Source organism: Chelonoidis abingdonii, chromosome 25 (assembly GCF_003597395.2).
Source record: "Chelonoidis abingdonii isolate Lonesome George chromosome 25, CheloAbing_2.0, whole genome shotgun sequence".
Lineage (NCBI taxonomy): Eukaryota > Metazoa > Chordata > Testudines > Testudinidae > Chelonoidis > Chelonoidis abingdonii.
Genome location: NC_133793.1, coordinates 771,661 through 790,225, shown reverse-complemented (window position 1 = coordinate 790,225; position 18,565 = coordinate 771,661). Strand labels below are relative to the sequence as shown.

At 49.8% G+C, this 18,565-nt stretch overlaps 1 protein-coding gene across 1 annotated transcript; it reads right to left on the bottom strand.

The window, feature by feature from the left end:
• Positions 1 to 16,352: 16,352 nt before the first annotated feature.
• POU3F1 (POU class 3 homeobox 1) lies at positions 16,353 to 17,765 on the bottom strand. Its single transcript, XM_032796261.1, has 2 exons — positions 17,609 to 17,765; positions 16,353 to 17,509 (listed from the first exon to the last, which is right to left on the bottom strand). The coding sequence occupies exons 1-2, from the start codon at positions 17,763 to 17,765 to the stop codon at positions 16,353 to 16,355; spliced, it is 1,314 nt and encodes a 437-aa protein (XP_032652152.1).
• Between the last annotated feature and the right edge of the window lie 800 nt (positions 17,766 to 18,565).

The window sequence follows — 18,565 nt, the reverse complement described above, 5'->3', positions numbered from 1 at the left end:
GCTCAGCAAGGTGAATTTTAAATGTAAACGCCAGTGTGAGAAGCAACATTCAAAATGAAAGGCCTGATCTAAACTTGCTCCCCAGCAAGGAGCCCAGCGTAGTGCAGAAGCATGGCTCTTCCTCCCCCGTGTCACAAGGCAGGGATGGCCTTGTCTCCTCCGTAGGAAATGCTTTGCAAAGCGCCAGCTTAGACACTGGCTGCAGGTAAAAGGCACCAGACACTCTGGGCTCAGTGATCTCCCAGGCAAGCATCGGACGATGCAACCCACTTTACTGAGAAGGGGGCTGTTGTCCAGGACACCAGGGTGACCCCCCCCCCCATCAGCTTTAATACCTTTCTACAATGTTCCCCCAGAGATGGGCAGAAGGGGCCTGGGTTCCAAATCCCTGTGTCAGGATGGCACCCAATGCTGTACCACTGCACCCGCGGTGCTGGGCATGCACCTGAGAGGAGACTTAAAACCTCCCACCTCCTGACCCTGTGGCACAAATGCTGTTCTCGTGTACTAGCCTGCCAAGAACTCTGCTGTTCAGCCCCATTTATCTGGCAGCCAGGGTGCCCAGGAATTTACACTGTCGGGACGGCAGGGGTGCAGAGGAGAGCAGGAGTCCGTCTCAGCCCTTATATCTCCAGGACACCAGCTGGACACGTGTTCCTGTTCCCATCATGGTGCTTGCCATGCAGTTGTGGAGAGTTTTGGAGATTGCCCAAGATGTGAATCCTGTTTGTTGCCACAATCATGCCAGGTTCCTGGAGCTGCTTCCCAAGTCGCATGGGCCCAGCCACATTTCCACCTTTGTTTCAAGTGGTCATTCATTCTCAAGAGCCGTAAGTGGGGCTGGCTGCTCTGGAGCGGCACCTGAGTGTACTTACAAGCAGTGACATTACTCTGTCTCCCTGGGGTCTGTGACAGAACTTTAGTGGGGTTGTACGAGAGCAGAGTGATTTCCAGCGTGTTACAGCCCTGTTCATAAGTGTTAGCTGTAACTAATGCAGGCTGCCTCCCTGAGCTGCATTTACAATGCTCCAGGAATCCACCTGGGCAGAGACTCCAATCTCTCAATGTTACAGGGGGACGGCAGTGACAAATTACGATGTCTGCAGCAGAGAAAAAGGGAAACGGAGGGACCCAAGGAGGAATGATTGCATTATCAATAACTCTTCCAATAGCTGATGGATGAGGACACCCAAATGATTTTTAAGAGTTTCAGTGGAAATCTTCCAAATGGCAGAGAGGGAGGTAGCGTGTATATTAATCCAAGTCCTGCTGAGGATGTCCTGTGGGGCTGGGCTTGCCGGAGCCACCTGCAGGCAGAATGTGTGCTTAGCATCACACTTTGAACAGCACATTGAATAGCAGAAAAGTGCTCGGTGTTTGAATGGTCGGGATAACACTGTTCGTGTGGCCTCACCTCAGAGGGAGGTGGAGGTGCGGGAGGGCAAGTTAAAGCTCATGAAGCTCTTTGGTGAGGCCCAGCTGGAAAGCACTTGACTGTATTGGTGCCCAGCTGCCAGTGTGATTGGGGTATTGCAGTCAATAGCTAATATAGCGATAACAATGGTATGTGCAGAGGCAATGGCTCCAAACAGTGTAGCTGGAGAAACCCTCCATGAGCACAGCCCTCAGCCGCGGAGCCTGGCCACAGGAGAGCAAACAAAGGGGAAGGTGGATATGGCAGATTGGAAACACTTTAGAAACACATTTGTAGGGGGCCTGAGAGCTTTGCCAAAGGGCTCAAATCCACTGCAGCAAAGGCACCATGGCCTGCCCCACCGAGTCACATTAGCCATAGCACTGAATGGAAGGGTTGTCTGGGCACAAGGACCCATAGGACAAGCATCGGGAGGAAGCCAGAGCCTTGTGCAAAGGGCATGATTTTGTCATTGTTACTTTTATATACACCAGCATCCAGGGGGAGAGAGAGAAAGAGAGTGAGTGTGTGTCTGTCTTGCCCCTAGGAGGAGAACGTGTTGTTAGCAAGCAAGCATACCCCAAGTGCTCTTAAATCCTACAAAGTGGATTTAACCCACCTAGGCCCTTTCACACCAGCTCCACTTCCCACCCTTCAACCAGTGCCATATCAGTATAGTTGGCCCATTGCCACACGCTGTAGAAGCCCCAGGTGCGTGTGCGTGGGGGGCGGGGGGGGGGGGCGTTCCTGTGCCATAGATATTGTTATCTGCCAGAACAGCCCAAAAGGACCATTGGCATCTGGGTGCAAGTTTGTTCAGCCGTCAGGCGCTCTAACCTGCCCCAAGGGCTGACCAGGCTCCATCAGTCCCAGCACCAGGTGGGACGGCCACCTTCACCCCACACTGCTTCACCCCTTGTCTAGTCATCAAGCCCTGTGCCAGCGCGGGGATGAATGTGACCCAAAGGCCCTAGAGCTGCAGCCTGTCCCACCAAGTGCAGTCTACCTGTGAGTTCTCTGGCTGAAGGTATTTTCATGCCCAGGCTCATGCTGGTGAAATCACCAGAGTAGAGTGCCCTCTCCTGTACCAGCTGCAGAAAGGGAGTTCCCCAGTTTCTGTGAAGGAAGGAATCCCAAGAGCTTTCTGGGAAAGATAGATAAGCACACAGAGAAGTTGTGCAATAGAATTCTGCTTGGTTTATGGGATAATTTTCCCCTGGGCCCAGGTGACTATATATGGAAATGCTTTCTGGAAGTAAACAGCGCCTATTAGCTCTAGCTGGCATCTGATGACTGACAGTTTCATGTTAAAAAGCAGGAGCTTAAAGGAGGAAAACATCTCTCATGGGGCGGAATTCACAGTGCAGCCAGCCATCCCACTATAATTAAGCACAAGCATTTTCTTCAAAGTGTAGGGGTGTGCCCATTCGTAATGCTTACATGGCATGATGTACAGTAGATAAGGGCTATGATGCCATACATTACCCACAGCCTAGTAAAGGCTACCACGGTGGAAATCTAGCAGCCAGCATTGTTTTGCATTGGATACCAGCAAATCTCCAGGCTGAAGCTTCCAGGGATAATTTGTAAACTGAACGCTGATTAATATTATTGTTACTGGGAAAGGCTGTGCTAACTTTGCTTTGCTGCCAATTGCGCGTGTTGATTTTTTTCATGCCAAAGAACAGTGGCAACGCCACAGAAGCTGAAATTTTCAGCATCCTGTCTCTTAAAAGCAGCTGACACCTTGCAGGAAAGTCTGAGCCCTCTTCTGTCCGTGTTTGGTAGCTCTTTATTGCTTAGCACGTTTGCATAGACACAGAAACTTTATTTCTTCTAAGGTTCCATGGGTTCCTCCTGTGAAGTTATGAGCCCCTGACATCCCACATCACTCAGCTGTGCTGCCATGATCAGAGGATTTGGATGTCAGGAGCAGACACAGATGGAACCATTGGGCTGAGTGCGTTTTTTTAGGCCATAAACTCTTCAGGGGCAAGGATGCTGCCTGGGAAGTAACTGGCATTTCCATAATCCAGATACTCCATAGTAAGGATGAGAATTTGGAATAGTATGACATGGTCTTGCACATGGTGAATCCCTCTGGTGCCAAACCTCTCTCTGAGAAGCTGACATTTTATTTACAGAAGGAATTAACTCCATTGTGTTTCAGTGGCGGGGGCCCAGCACAGCCTGACATGGTGCATCAGAAAACTCTATAGCCTGGCGTTTGCGTGTGACCTCTTCACAGTACACGAGGGATGCCTGCCCCTCTGGCTGTCAGGCAGCCTCACTCTTGAGCCACTTGGCAATGCACTGTGACCCATGATGATTTATATGGCACTTGTGCAATTGATGTGCTTTGTGCCTGGGGACAGTTAAATGGTAGCACTGTCATTAGTTTAAGAAGAGGTTAAAGGTGATCAGTAACAAGGGTTTCATGCCCAATTGATCAACCTTTGCGATTTATTTCTGGCTTTTGCCTTCCATCCCATGGCGCTTTTAGAAATAGTAATTAAAGACATAACAAATGTTCCACTAAGCAAAATATCAAACACTCAAAATACTGAGTCAAGAGGTTCCCCTCTTAAGGACTCTGAACGGTGCATGCGACATCTGTCTGTCTGTCCCCCAGCAGTGGCAAGGCCCAGACAAATGGGAGCAGTTACGGGTTTGCTCTGCTCTGATGTTCTGCGTTAATGAGCAGCCACCTCCATAAGAATGCTGCTTCTAGCACAAGATGCTACAGGAGTCAGTGTTCAGACTCTGTCATAGGAAATCAGCCAGCAAGCCAGTGATTTGTTGGGGTTCATGAAAGGGGGTGGAAAGTATGAGGGGCCCAGCGTGTACAGAAAGCTTCTCTATGCACCAGGTTTTCATTCTTCAGCCAGGCTGCAGCACAGACAGAGCTCCCCAAATCCAGCTACAAGACTATACTTCGGTGCCCCGGCTGGAGCCCTAGGTAATATCCTGGTAGGCCTTAAAGCTGGTGCAGCTGACACTGATTTATCCTTGGCTAGCTCAGAAGAAATCGGGCACTCGGCATGCCCAATGGCTAAGCAGAATAAGCCTGAGATTACCCCATGGGACAGATGGGGTTAACTCATGTAAGTAGTGCACAGTCCCCAAATCATCTCCCCCTACTCCTGTGAGCAACTGACCAGGTGCCTCTCACCTGGGCCTGGCCATTACGGCGTCCCAGGCCAGCCTTCCACTGACTTGAACTACAGCCCCTCTGCCCCATCTGCCCACTCCATGGGGCTCCAGCACTGCAGAGCCAGCAGGAAGGCTGCAGACCTGCCCTGCTGAACTCAGCCCAGCTCAAGCCCGCTGTTAGAGTGTGACCAGTGGAAAGAGGGCCCAGCTGGGCTGCTTGTAGGCTCTGGCAATCTGGGGCCATGACCAGCCAGCCCCATTTAGAGCAGCACTAAGTCTCTTCTAATTTGTCCCTCCGGTGCATCCTGGCACCCAGCAGCCTGGAGATGCTGGACTAGGAGGAATGCAGTCTCTGAGCAGTGCCCCCCACTGCTATTGCAGTCCCTGCCTTCATTTCCCTTCAAGTGTCAGGGATAATCTTTTCACACCCAGAGTCTTTTAACCAGAATTCTCCCTCTCCTGAGGACTAATTTATTACACACTATCTGGCAGTCAAAAGAGCTCTTCCAGCCTCCTCCTCCACTGGTGTTCAGGGTGCCGCGCTCCTTCTCAGGACAGTGGCTTGGCTTTCTCAACCTGCAGAGTCTCCCCTTCTAGTCAAGGTTTTCATAGCCTCCTCCTGGGCTGCAACCTGGCTGAGCTCACCCTGGCTGCCCTTGACTGGGCTTGCTGCTTCCTTTGTGCTTCACCAGCCCAGCCACCTGCCCACTCCCTGACCCTCTGCAGTTGGGTCTAATAACCCCAAACACCCGTCTGAGCCGGCTGGGAGAAGGGAACCATGCCCTGCCCTATCTGCAAGGATCCTGGTCCTGGGCTTTTAAAGAGACAGTGGCCTGAATTTTTCTACTCCTTCCTTCACCCTGACACTAACTACTGCCAGGGCTCTCTTTCGCTCACCCTAGTCCTTCAGCCTTGGAACGAGGTGACCGACTTCCCAGGCTGCCGCCTCCAGACAAAAATGGCCAGTAGCCCTTATGTGGCATAAAGCCCCACCTCCAATGAGCTGCACTGGCCAGAGGGCCAGTCTTGAACCTATGACCCAGGCAAGCCCAGTTGGTTATGTACAAGCTGTGACAGCTGCTGGGAGTGGGCAGCTGTTGGTGATGGCAGGAGATCATCAGCTGAGCATCAGGAAACACAGCCAACGGTGGGCTCCATTGAACTATTGCTGTTCAAGGGAGTCAGACTTAGCAGGAACCTCAGGGATCCCACTGATTGGTCCTTTGACTGTAAAGCACCTCCATGGTCAAATTCACCCTTGGCATGAGCAAGTGACCTTGGACAAGTTTCATCTTTTCATTCCAGTGGGGAATTTGGGCCGTTCTCTGGGCTGCAGGTGTGGGGTCTCCCACGAGTTCTGCTCCAGTAGCGTAGAGAAGACTCTGTGCAACCCTGTGGGCAGGGGGCACTACTGCAGTCCTTAGGCATATGCGTAGGGGCTCAGAGGTTAGGATGTGCTAAGGACAGTAACCGGGACTCAGGCAGCAGGAGTATTACTGAGGAACTGGTCAGTGTGCTGACAAAAACCAGGGAACATGCAGTTCCTCTCATATGCGAATGCAGGCCGTCAGGAGAAATAAGCCAGAAGCTGGCCAGAGTTAGACGCTGCAGGTGCTGCAAGTGATGAGTTAAGTGGGTTTTTTTTTATAGTCTCTGTATGAAGACAACATTGCATGTAGCTGTTGAGGATAAATGAAGCAATTTCAGGAAAACAAAGAGCTTAAGAATTCTGCAAGCTGGAGTAAATCCCATCAGGTTTTAGTCCAGTTCCGAATGAGCTGGGAGCAGCATTGAGTGAGTCTCACCGGTACCCCAGCCCCAGCAAGGAAGGCGACAGTGACAATTACTCCTGCACAGCAAATCCACAGAGCGTCTTGTTTGCCCTGGTTTGCTGAAGAATCCAGGCTCCTGCTAGAGAAGGCTGGCTGGAGTGCGGGGAACCTGCGAGGTATTTTCACAGTGCTCTCCAAGAGGCTTGTTTCTGTTTTGAGCAGTGGGGTTCTGGTGACTCCAGCTGCATTCGCAAAGCTTATAACGTTACAAAACCCCTCTCAGTGCCTCAATGGGCTGAACGCTATGATATGGGGACTTATTTGGGATGGATTGTTTATTTAGACAGAGGACTGTGTGTTTGTTGTGTGTACACCACCTAGCGCAGTGGGATCCTGGCCCATGACTGGGCTCCCAGGCGCTAAGAACATATCATAGCAACATAAGAGTGGCCATGCTGGGTCAGACCAGTGGTCCATCTAGCCCAGTATCCTGTCTGCTGACAGTGGCCAGAGCCAGATACTTCCGAAGGCGTGACCAGAATAGGGCACTTTACTGAGTGATCGCTCCCCTGTCGCCCAGTCCCAGCTTCTGGCAGTCAGAGGTTTAGGACACCCAGAAATGGGATTGCATCCCCATCTTGGCTAATCACCATTGAGGGACCTTCCTCCATGAACTTACCTAGTTCTTTTTTGAAGCCAGTTATACTTTTGCCCTTCACAACATCCCTCTGGCAATGAGTTTCACAGGTTCATTGTGTGTTGTGTGAAGTACGTCCTTAGATTTGTTTTAAACCCGTTGCCTATTAATTTTACTTATCCTGGTTCTTGTCTTACGTGAAGGGGTAAATAACACTTGCCTAGTCACTTTCTCCACACTACTCATGATTTTATAGATTTCTATCATATATCCCCTCAGTTGTCTCTTTTCCAAGCTGAACAGTCCCAGTCTTTTTAATCTCTCTTCATATGGAAGCTGTTCCATAACCGTAATAATTTTTGTTGACCTTCTTTGTCCTTTTTCCAGTTCTATTTTGAGATAGGGCCACGAGAACTGCACATGGTATTCAAGGTGTGAGCGTACCATGGATTTATATGGTAGCATGATGTTATTTTCTGTTTTATTATCTATCCCTTTCCTAATTGTTCCTAGCATTGTTAGGTTTTTTTACTGCACCTGCACACCGAGCGGATGTTTTCAGAGAACCAGCCATGATGACTCCAAGATCTCCTTCTTGAGTGGTAACAGCTAATTTAGAACCTCACAGCTGAGGTGGACAAGGATTATTGTGCCATTTTAGTGCAGGGTTTGGAAGCAAAGAGAGGAGAAGTGCTTTGCCTAAGACCACCCAGAAAGTTAATAGCAAAACTTGGAACAGAAGCCAGAAGCCTTGATGCTCTGGTGATAGGCCTGGTGCCAGTTTCTTGTTCTAAGCACTAGCTCACACTTCTTTTCCATACCACACTCCCTCCTGGGCCCCATTCTTTTGTTGACTCGTTTAAAAAGCCCTCCCTTGTTTTGTCTTTACTCTATTTGCACCTTGATAATTGTGTTTGTGAAACAGAAAAAAAATCCACATTCTTTTAAACAAAATCTTTTAATAATTTTTCAATAGAAAAATAAGAAGCCCAATGCAATGGGCAGGCCATTTAAATTAATATAATTATCATTGTTATTAATATCAGAACAAAAGAATGCAAACAGACAAGTCTATAGCCTCCTTTTTTCCCCTTTTTTTTAATTGACCAGTTGCAAATTAAAATTGAATGAGGTTCTTAAATGGCTCTTTCTTCTCATCCCCTAAATTGAGAAGGATTTTCAGCCACATCTCCCAAAATTTGTGTCCCCCTGCGTGGGTGAGAGAGAAATGAACATGAGGTGATGAAGAACCACAAAGAGGCCAAATTTCCATGGAAACACTATGAAAAACTGAAAACTTCCATTGGCTTTGGAGCACACCCCCAGTCAGAAGACCCTGTTCCAAATTAGCACGTTGTATTTAAACACGTACAAATACGATATGTAGAAACAGAATTTTGTGCATTTACCCATTCATGTAATTCAGACACACTTGGGATTAAGTGGTTTCAGCTGCTCGAGACAGGATCGTGAGATACTAACCCTAATCTCACCTAAATTACTTGCAGAAAGGTCAGTTTTGAAAACGATAAAAGAAATACTATTCTGCGGCTGCAAAGATCATTATCACAGAGCAGCTACTCTGTGGGGATTAAATAATAACAGGGCTTTGAAGGATAATATGGGAAAAGCTATCAGGAGTGAATCACTATCTGTAGGGCTCTGTGAAATCAAAGAAGAAAATAGGACTGTTCATAAAAAGGCAAATGAATTGGGTACTGGAGCTGGAACTGGAACATAGGTGTCTTTATTCCCCAGAGGCTTCTGAAATGAAGATGCCAAATAGAAAAATGAAGAAAACATCTTAAAAGTATGATTTTTAAAAAAATGTTGTGACATAGGCAGCACCCTTCCCAATAGTATTCTCAACAGTTTGTGAACCTATAGCACAAGTGTAATTAACAAATGTCTCCTTTGCAGGGCTTACAAGAAAAAACTGATTTTGACTCACACCAAAAACAATGTGATATCAAGCTGCATGAATTATTCATGGCGTCTGATTTAACATGAACATTATTTCGTGTGTACAATATCATATGCTTTAATGCTGCCTTTGCAACCTCGTAATTCCCAGACCTGGCATGATTACTTACACAAAGAAGCTTGGTCTTATTAGTTCTAATTGAAACTACAGGGATCTTTCACAGGTAGAGTTTACATGAATCACAAAAGAAAACATTTGATTAGCTACAATTGGCTAAATTTAAGACAGAGTGAGTATGTGTGCATTTATATACCCCAACAGATGTTAAAAATCAGCTTGAGACACAGTTTGACCCTAGAGCTGTACCCCAACTTTGTAATGCTCTTTGGGACTCTGGATCAAAGGTTTGGGATTTGTATCTCTCTGAATTTTATATGTATATAATATGGCCTGATTTTAGTTCTTTTACACTGGAGTAAAGCCAGGGTAATCCTGTTGGCTTCAGTAGGATTACTTATGTGAATAGGGTTTGCTGGGTCAGGCCCTTGTGAGCAGAGAAGTTACCAAATCCAGACATTCGAATTGCTTGGTGTACCTTTTAATTCACACACACACACACACACACACACACACACACACACACACGGTATCAGAGCTAATCTGCTCTCCTCTATTCTCTTCCCCTTTAAGGACCAATAGAGGGCAGTCAGCCAACATGGTATTCTCATGGCAGCAGGGAGGCACCACTGTGGGGGCAAAGACGCAGAGCACACGAGTGCCACGGCTGGACATGCATTGCTTCTCTAGCTCACATAAACTACAAGCAAAAGCATTTGAGTCTGTTGCTTACTACTACTTGATTATTTCAATTTACATAATTCTAAAAAAAGAGGCAGATAAATAAAATGTTTTTATAATTACTGGCTTCAATTCTGATGCACGATCCCAGCACAATCCTGGAAAATTATAAGGACTCAACTACAGGGTATAATCCAGCTTCAATTGAACAATGGAAGTTTTGTCATCAATTGCCAAAGAATTTACTGATGGAAAAAAAGACCTGTAAAATTAGCCATTCCATGCCCTAGAGCAGTGGCTCTCAGCCATTCCAGACCACTGTACCCCTTGCAGGAGTCTGATTTGTCTTGCGTACCTCAAGTTTCACCTCACTTAAAACCTACTTGCTTACAAAATCAGACATAAAAATACCAAAGTGTCACAGCCACTATTACTGAACAACTGCGCACTCTCTCATTTTGACCATATAAATTATAAAATAAATCAACTGGAATATAAATATCACACTTACATGTCAGTGTATAATATATACAGCAGTGTAAAGTTATTGTCTGTATGCAATTTTAGTTTGAACTGACTTTGCTAGTGCTTTTTATGTAACCTGTTGTAAAACTAGGCAAATATCTAGATGAGCTGTCATACTCCTGAAAGATCTCTGTACACCCCAAGGGGTCCGCGTCCCCCTGGTAGAGAACCGCTGCCCTAATAATACAGAGTTAAATGTATATCCAGTCACGCACAGCCTAATCCTTCACTGGGAGCTGGAGTGGGCCCATTGAGCAACTGTCATTCACTCCTTCAAAGTTTCATATCAGGGCTGAAATGACCCAAGCTGAGATTATGTTGCTACTGCTGCTGCTTTAGTTTGCTGAGAGGCAGCTTGTTCTACCGAGAGCTTAGCAGGATCAGGCCCCCTTGTGCACTGGATCTAGGTGTGACCTACACTTAGTGGAATAGCAGGACTCTGTTGCTAAGATAAAATAGGTTTCTGTGGTATCAGTTAACTAAGAGTGTTTAATAAGGCAAATTTCCCTGTGTTGCAACACTTGCCAGTCACTTCCCTGACTGTGTGTGCGATTAGCACAGGACAGGTTTATTCCTCACAGACAAGGTCCTCCTCCCTTTGCAGGCTGCCGCCATAACATTCTTAGACAGGAATCCTGAGTAAGAAGATGTTGTTCTTGACGCCCTCTGACCTTTGGCTAGACAGGCAGGCGGGCATAGCATCCATTGTCACTAGCAGGCTCTCCCATCAGTTTCCTACCTTATTAAAGACAGAGGAGAAAACAAGCACCACTCTGCTGAAAATTTCCCAGTCTCACAGAATAGAGCCCGTCTCTCTCCCTGAAATCTCTGGTAACAATATCTAGGCCAACGGCTTTGGGAACCACTTCCCCCTCCACGCTAGATAGATAATCATGGCAGGTTATTCCGCTCACAGATGAGCGTGACCTTCCCTCCTGGCTCATCAGGCTCCCTGCATCGCTGTGCAGTGGGCAGCACGAAGGCAAGGGAAGGGGTGGGCTGGTGACCGGGACATATTCACTTGGCTCCAACTGTCCCAGCTGGCAAGTAGCACTGAAGGATTGTGGTTACAACTTCAGCCCCCGAGTGAACTGCTAGATTTTACCTCCCAGCCCCACCACCCCTCGGCTGCAGAGAGCCCCATTACTCTGGCTTCCACCCACTGGGGCTATGCCTGTAAGCAAGGCAAGATGGATTAGGCCTTTACTCCTCCGAAACCAAACAACCTGGAGCTCCACCGCAAGGATTGATTCCTTGGTGTATTGGAGAATTTCTCACAATGCAGTTTCACGTTAATTAAAAGCCTGACTAGTCCAGTGATGAGCACCAGGGGAGCTGGAACAATTTTTATAGTGGGGGTGCTGCTGATAAAAAACACCAAATACATGGTTTCTATTATTACTTCAAGCCAGGGGGTGCGGCAACCCACCAGCACCCCTTGTTCCAGCACCACTGATGAGTGCAGTATACAAACCGATGTAGACTAAGACAGTAGTTGAATGCAGGTGCAACGGAAACACCTTCTGTTTTCTGGACATGTATGCAGTGGCTCAAGCACTGCCTCTGGGAGCGGAGTCTAAGTTCCCTTTATACCAGTTGGTAGAGGACAGTGTTCTCACACTTGTACTTTTTCCAACCTACTAAAACTACCTCCCCATCTTTACTGGGGTTATGTCTATGTAATAGACGGAATGCTCATGTTAACACACTCACTTGAGGCTAAAAATAAAACCAAACCAAAAACACCTCCACAAAAATCCCCCAACACCATATTGTTATTTACGCTTGGCCTGAGAAAAGTAACTGTTCTTCTAAACGAGGCAAACCCTGGGGTATTTGGTTTTTAAAAGGATTGAACATTATAGAATTGCACAAATAAAGTGTCTCTTATTTTTGCTGTGCAATAGCACGAGAGCACTAATGCAGTGGGACTGCAAGTGCCTGATATATTCTGACAAACCAAACAACCCAAGGGTGTTCGTCCTCAGCAGAACTCACTTCACATCTTATCCATTATGGGAATGAAATGTGAAAATTGACCCCTCTTATTAAATAGCAATGTAATACTGTTTGCTACATAGTCTCTCTTCTTTTAACTAGCCTACCTAAATTGCTCCCGATATACACAGGCGCTGGCTTCAATTCTGTACTGTTAAATCCCCAAATGCAAAGGGGAAAGACTTCCCGCAAGTACACACTGGAGTTTCTCTTTTACTTCTTTCTTTCTTTCATGACTTAAACAAACAAAAATCTGACTAGGTATCACCAAAAGGTTTCTAAAAATGGCCTCAGCATTATAAATACCAAAAGTAAAAGCAAGTGTCTGGGGGTGAAACAGAGAAAAAATAAAAGCTATAAAAGGATTTGAAATTTGGAAATGTTTCCATAGTTTCATAATGTAGATTGGATGGTAACCTGGTTTGCACGTATTCATAATTATTGTTAATTTATTTTTGATGAGCGTACGCTATCCAATCCATTGCATCTGCTCAGCAAATTCTAAATTTATAAAAACACAATTTTTTTTGTATTCAGACTTCCACACTCCATTTCATGTTGCTGAGCTTCAAGTTCCTGCATTTTTGTGAAACAGTCACATAAGCAGATAGAAATTAAGAACATGAGCATGTAATCAAAGCTGAAAAAAATGCTTTATTAATCACGTTTGCTGAATCTTTTAAACAATACTGTGTTATGTGGTTGCTATAAAGGAGTTATTAATATGGTCTTCTGCAGTGTTTGCCAGCTTATTTGTACTGCAAGGTGAACCCATTTGCTGGTGTGCTAACTTATGGATATCAAACATGATATTTAGTCTGATAATGGTCCACCAATGTGACTTTTTTTAAATTAAAAAAAAGTCCAAAGGAACAGTTGATGAGAGTAGGAAAGCTGTAGCTATTAATATCCTTTGGATTAGCCACTACACAATAACTACATTTTTGAAAGTGACAGAGAAAAAATCGGATAGTTAAATTATAATAACTTGGCTGATTGTGACATCTGCCTGAGCAATAATACATTTGCAAACAAAACAATGAAGGCACAAAAATACAATAAATCCAAGCAGAAGATTTTTGCAGAAGACAGAAGAGTTTTCATGTTGGGTGCAAACTGCATTATTCACACCTAAAAAAATAAATCTGTGAACTGACATACAGTAATGTCTGATCGTCAACAAAAATTCCCTTTACACCTGCTGTTTCACAAAATGTATCCAGAGTCAAGTAGCAATGTGTCAAATGTTACAGACTGTGGATAGGAAATTTTCTAGCAAATTAAATTAAGTACCTGACATTTTACCCACTTTACATTTCTCCAGTGTTTGAGTTCCACAGACACAGGCTTCAAAAGTTCTCTCAACATACAAATGCTGCTGGAAACAAAAGATCTGTGAAAGTGAAAAGAATCCACTTATGTGACTTTTCCTCACAAATTCTGAGAGAAAGCAGACTTTAAAAAGATACAAGTTAATTCTTCTAGAAATACAGAGAATGAAATAAGGATTCTCTAGACCCTAGTATAGGCATAAATATTAGGATGTGCTACTATATAGAAGGATCTGGCAACATCAAAAACCATGAGAGCACAGCTTGAGAGCTAAGACAGAATTTTCTTGTATTACATTGTTGTATATTTATTATTTTCAGTAATATAAGGTGAGAAAATTATTTAAAAAGCCAACATTTTCTGCTTGTATTTTATATTCCAAAAGGCATATTAATCTCAATGGACTATCATAGGACCCCAAATACAATTTATGCTCTTTCACTGGTATTATACATTTTAAAGCTCTGCTTGTGTACATATAAATGTATGCAGACACACAATATAAATGCCTAAGATCTGAAGATGGAGTTTCCCAGAAGTGTAATTAACAAGAACAGTGAATGTTGATGAATAGTATTTGTAACAATTGTAAACAGAGGTGAGTAATAGATTGTTCACATATTTGAGTTGCCTGAAAGCAAAGATATATTAAACAGAACAAAACATTAGAAAGCTGAGTCTGAAAATAAGTTACAGGTCTTTCACTTCTAAAATAAATTAATAATGTACGTTCAGATTTAAGACTGACAAATGAAAAATAAGGAGGAGTTTTTCCTCCTTTTTCAGGTAAAATGTACATTACTAGACTAGTGGCTTCCCTTTCTCTGTCAGGTAACACTGCACATTTGGCCCTTTCTGCACATCTCTCTCACTGCACTAATTGCAATATGATGGGGAAGATATTTGCAAGACACACGTTTTTGTAATTCTACCTCCTGTACAGGGAACCCTTTGGAATGAAAACAAAACGGAAGAAATGCAGCGTATGAAGAACAAATTAGCTTAGATTCTTTCCCCGAAGCTGGAGACATGCGATATACATTGCAGCACAGTATTTGTACTTTTCCTGAGATCCTTGCACGGACAGCTCATCTCTTCCAGAGACCCCTGTACGTTTAAGAGCTTCCACGCATTTGTTTAAAGATCTTGATTTAACATTTACCGATTTCTGGAGTCCACAGCTCCTGAGTATCATTAGCAAGTTGCGCACACTGCGAAATGGAGAAGAGTTTTGGCAAAACGCTGCCTACAGGCTGTAGGGGTTACGCGATCGGACTGACAAGAGTTTAAAACAATGCAGCCAGTAAACACGGACTCTGAATCTCAGATGTGACACATTCCCCTTGGACCACAAGCGAACACCACGCGGAATCAGCGGCTCCCCCCTCCAGCGATCAGCCCGGCAGGTGCCTGCCCCGAGCGGAGTTTGCCTTTGTCTAAACAGCTGCAGCCCCGATCTGTCTGGAGCTGCCCCGTCAGGCAGGGAAAGCACGGGACACCCTTGCTGCTGGGAACAGGGGCTTGGTTCCTACAGAGCCAGGCGAGGCGGTGGGAACGGTCCTTGCAAAGGAAAATCCCAACTCGCCTCAAACTTTCCACGGGGATGGAAAACAAGTCGGAGCAGCTGAAGCGACGGAGCCCCCCTCGCCCGGACTGAAGCACTGGGCGGCTCTGCTGGCCTGGGCTGCAGGACAAGGGGGTGTCCTGCCTGCTGGGGCCACCCTCTGCCCCGTCCGAGCTGGCCCTGGCGGGGGTGGCCCGACCCAGCTCCCTAACTCCAAGCCCTCGCAGGCTCCCCGCGCAGGGGCCGAGCCGCCTCCAGCAGCCCGCAAAGAAGACACGAGACCGCTTCCTGGGGGAATGGTTTATGTACGTAATAAAAATATTTACTATAAACATAAATAGAAACGGAACTTCGCGGGCTACACATTTGTTGCGATTAAAAAATAAAACCAAACTCGGAACCCAACTCTGTGGAATGAGCCGAACCTGCCCGCGGGGGGGGGGGGCAGGGGCGGGCGGACGCGGTTAGAAATAAATAGAGACGGGGCGGGAAACAATATTAAAATAGCCTCTCGGAATCGGTCCGTGTAAAAAAGCGGCTGGGGCAGGAGCGGGGATCCGGGGCGGCGGACACGCGTGTCCATCTCTCACATATTTACAGCCGGGCTGGGCAAGTTCCCGCAACTCCCGCCGGCTCCCCAGCGTCCCTCCCAGGGCCGGGCCCGGGGCACACGCGTGTCCCCCTGGGGAAACTCCCCGCTCCCCCCGGAGGAGAGGGGAGGTAAGTGCCATCGGCACCGGCCCAGGGGCCCGCGGGGGGAGCTTCGGCGGGCCCGCCCCGCCCCAGCCCGAAGCGGGGGGCGCTCCCCCGCAGCCGGTGCCGGTGACATGGGAGCAAACGAAGAATAAATTAGATTCAAACCTTTGGCTAGTTCTCCTCTCGCGGCGTTTGCAGAGCCGCGGGGCTCTGGAGCGCGCGGTATTTTTGGAAGTCAAATAAATACAGCGAGTTAAATTAGAGAAACTCTGGTACGAACCAGTCTGAGGAATAAATTAATGAGCGTTTTCCACGCGCCGCCCGGCGAGTCTCGATATCCAGGGCCCGAAACCAAGCGGCAGAAACAAAGTCCCGAGCGCGGCTTCGCCGGGGAGGGGCTAGGGCCGCTGGCGGGGCTCGGGTCCCTTCTGCCCGCGGCCGGGGCCTCCTCGCAGTCCCTCGCTCCTGGGCCCCCACTGAAACTCCAGCGCTGCCCCCGCCCCTGCCCGGCGCCCTCAGCCCCCTGCCCCGCCGCCCAGTCACTGCACCGAGCTCTGCAACGGGTGGTGCAGCGGCGAGGTCTCCGCCTGCGCGTAAACATCCTCCATGGGCGGATGCGGGACCCCGGCCGGCGTCATGCGCTTCTCCTTCTGCCGCCTGTTGCAGAACCAGACCCGCACCACCTCCTTCTCCAGCTGCAGACTGTCCGCCAGCGAGGTGATCTCGTGGGCCGAGGGCTTGGGGCACTTGAGAAAGTGGTTCTCCAGGGCGCCCTTCACGCCCACCTCGATGGAGGTGCGCTTCTTGCGCTTGCGGCCCTGCGCCGCAATCTTGTCCAGGTTGGTGGGGCTGCCCGTGCTGGAGTCGGTCTCTTCCAGCCATTTGTTGAGCAGGGGCTTGAGCTTGCACATGTTCTTGAAGCTGAGCTGCAGCGCCTCGAACCGGCAGATGGTGGTCTGCGAGAAGACGTTCCCGTAGAGGGTACCCAGCGCCAGGCCCACGTCTGCCTGGGTGAAGCCCAGCTTGATCCGCCGCTGCTTGAACTGCTTGGCGAACTGCTCCAGGTCGTCGGAGCTGGGCGCGTCCTCGTCTGAGTGCTCCTGCGGGTGGCCCAGGTGTTGCGGGGAGGCCTCCAGCTGGGGGTCGTGCAGCCCGGCCGCCTCCTCGTGGCCCAGGGGGTCCCGCAGGCCGTGGTGCAGCGCGGGCGCCGGGGGGCCCAGCATGCCGTTCAGGTTGGCGTACGGGGACTGGGAGTAGAGCAGCGGCTGGTGGCTGCTCGACGTGGGGGACATGGGGGCCAGGTGGTGCCCGCTGCCCTGCGCCCAGGCCGGGTGGCTGCCGGGCGCCTGCTGGTGCACGAGGTGGGAGCGCGGGTGGAAGGCGCCGGGCAGCTCCTCCCGGGCCGCCCCCTGCACGCTGCCCTTGCTGTGCTCGGCCGGGCCCAGGTGGGAGCCGCTGCCCCAATCGGAGCCGGAGCCGGCGCCGGGCAGCCACTGGTGGTGGGTGAGGCTCATGGGGTGGCCGGAGCCGCTGGCCAGGCCCTGCAGGTACTCGTGGTGCATCATCTTCTGCACCTCGCCGTAGGTGGTGCCCTGGTGCAGGCGGTCGGCGTCGGGGTGCAGCGGGGCGCTGCGGGGCAGGTACTGAGCTGCGGCGGGCTCCCCGCGCTCACTGAGGGCCGGCGCGGCGCGCGGCGCTTAGAGCCAGGCCGGGGCGCGGTGGGTGCCGGGCGCCCGGCCACTCCCCCCCGCGCCCCATTGGCTCCGCCGGCCGGGACTGGCAGCCGGCTCCTCACCGTTATAGGGTGCCCCCGGCTCGGGGCACGTCCCCACGCCCCCCACCCCGATTGGCGGAGGGGGCGCGGGCGGCTCCCAGGGATTGGCTTGGGCTAGGGGGCCCGCGTGCTCCGGGCTCCGGGACGGGCTCTGATTGGCGGCCGGCTGTTCATTCATGCCGGTTTGCAACTCACCACGTGGCGGGGGCGCACCTGCTGCTGCTGCTGCTGCTGCTGCTGGGCCCGGGCGCCTGTCGGGCGCGCACGGGCTGGAGACGCGCCGCCCCTGCCGTCGGGCCCTGCCCCAGCCCGGCTGAAGGGAGATTCCCGCTGCCCGGGCGGCAGGCGACGGACCGGACGAGGAGCCCCCGGGAGGGTCCGACACCGGCCGGGGCTGGAGCCAGGCGCTCGGGGGTGGTGTCGGCGGCTCCTACCCCCCGGCCCGGCCGCGCTCCGAGCGCTGGCAGGTGCCGCGTGGAAGGGGAGTCCCTGGTCATCCAGCGCCGGCCAGGGGTTCCCTTCGCGGGGCGGGGCAGTGCCCGGGCAGGGCTCGGCGGGGCCGGCAGAGATTCCCGGGCCAGGGGAGATACTGGGTCCCCACGGGCCACGTCCTCTCGGCGACACGCAAACCTCAGCCCGCGGGGGCCAAGCGAGCTCCGGGCGCCCAGCACCGCGGCGAGCAGGGGGAATCCCGCGGTGCTTGGGTGACTCGTTCACAGCTACGCCCCTTGCAGCCACCAGACGGGGCGAGCAGGACGCCCGCGTCTGGCCGGGCGGCAGAGGAGCCGGTTAAAGTGGCCAGATGCTGCCTTTTGTGAGGGCTGTTGGCTTGTGCGGCGCTGGGGCATTTCCCCGGGATGCTGCCGGTTGCCATGGCGAGGGCACTGAAGGGATCACAGAGCCCCATTGAGGAGGTTCAGCGGGGAAGAAAAGCCTCTGTTTAACTTCCCGTCCCCGGCTCGCCCAGCGCTACCCGTG

Bases quoted from the DNA above. Each gene is read 5' to 3' on its own strand.
- POU3F1 (XM_032796261.1), bottom strand. From the start codon at position 17,765: ATGAATGAACAGCCGGCCGCCAATCAGAGCCCGTCCCGGAGCCCGGAG. The intron at 17,510-17,608 runs GTGAGGAGCCGG...CCTGGCTCTAAG, and splicing joins GCCGGGGGCACCCTATAACG to CGCCGCGCGCCGCGCCGGCC.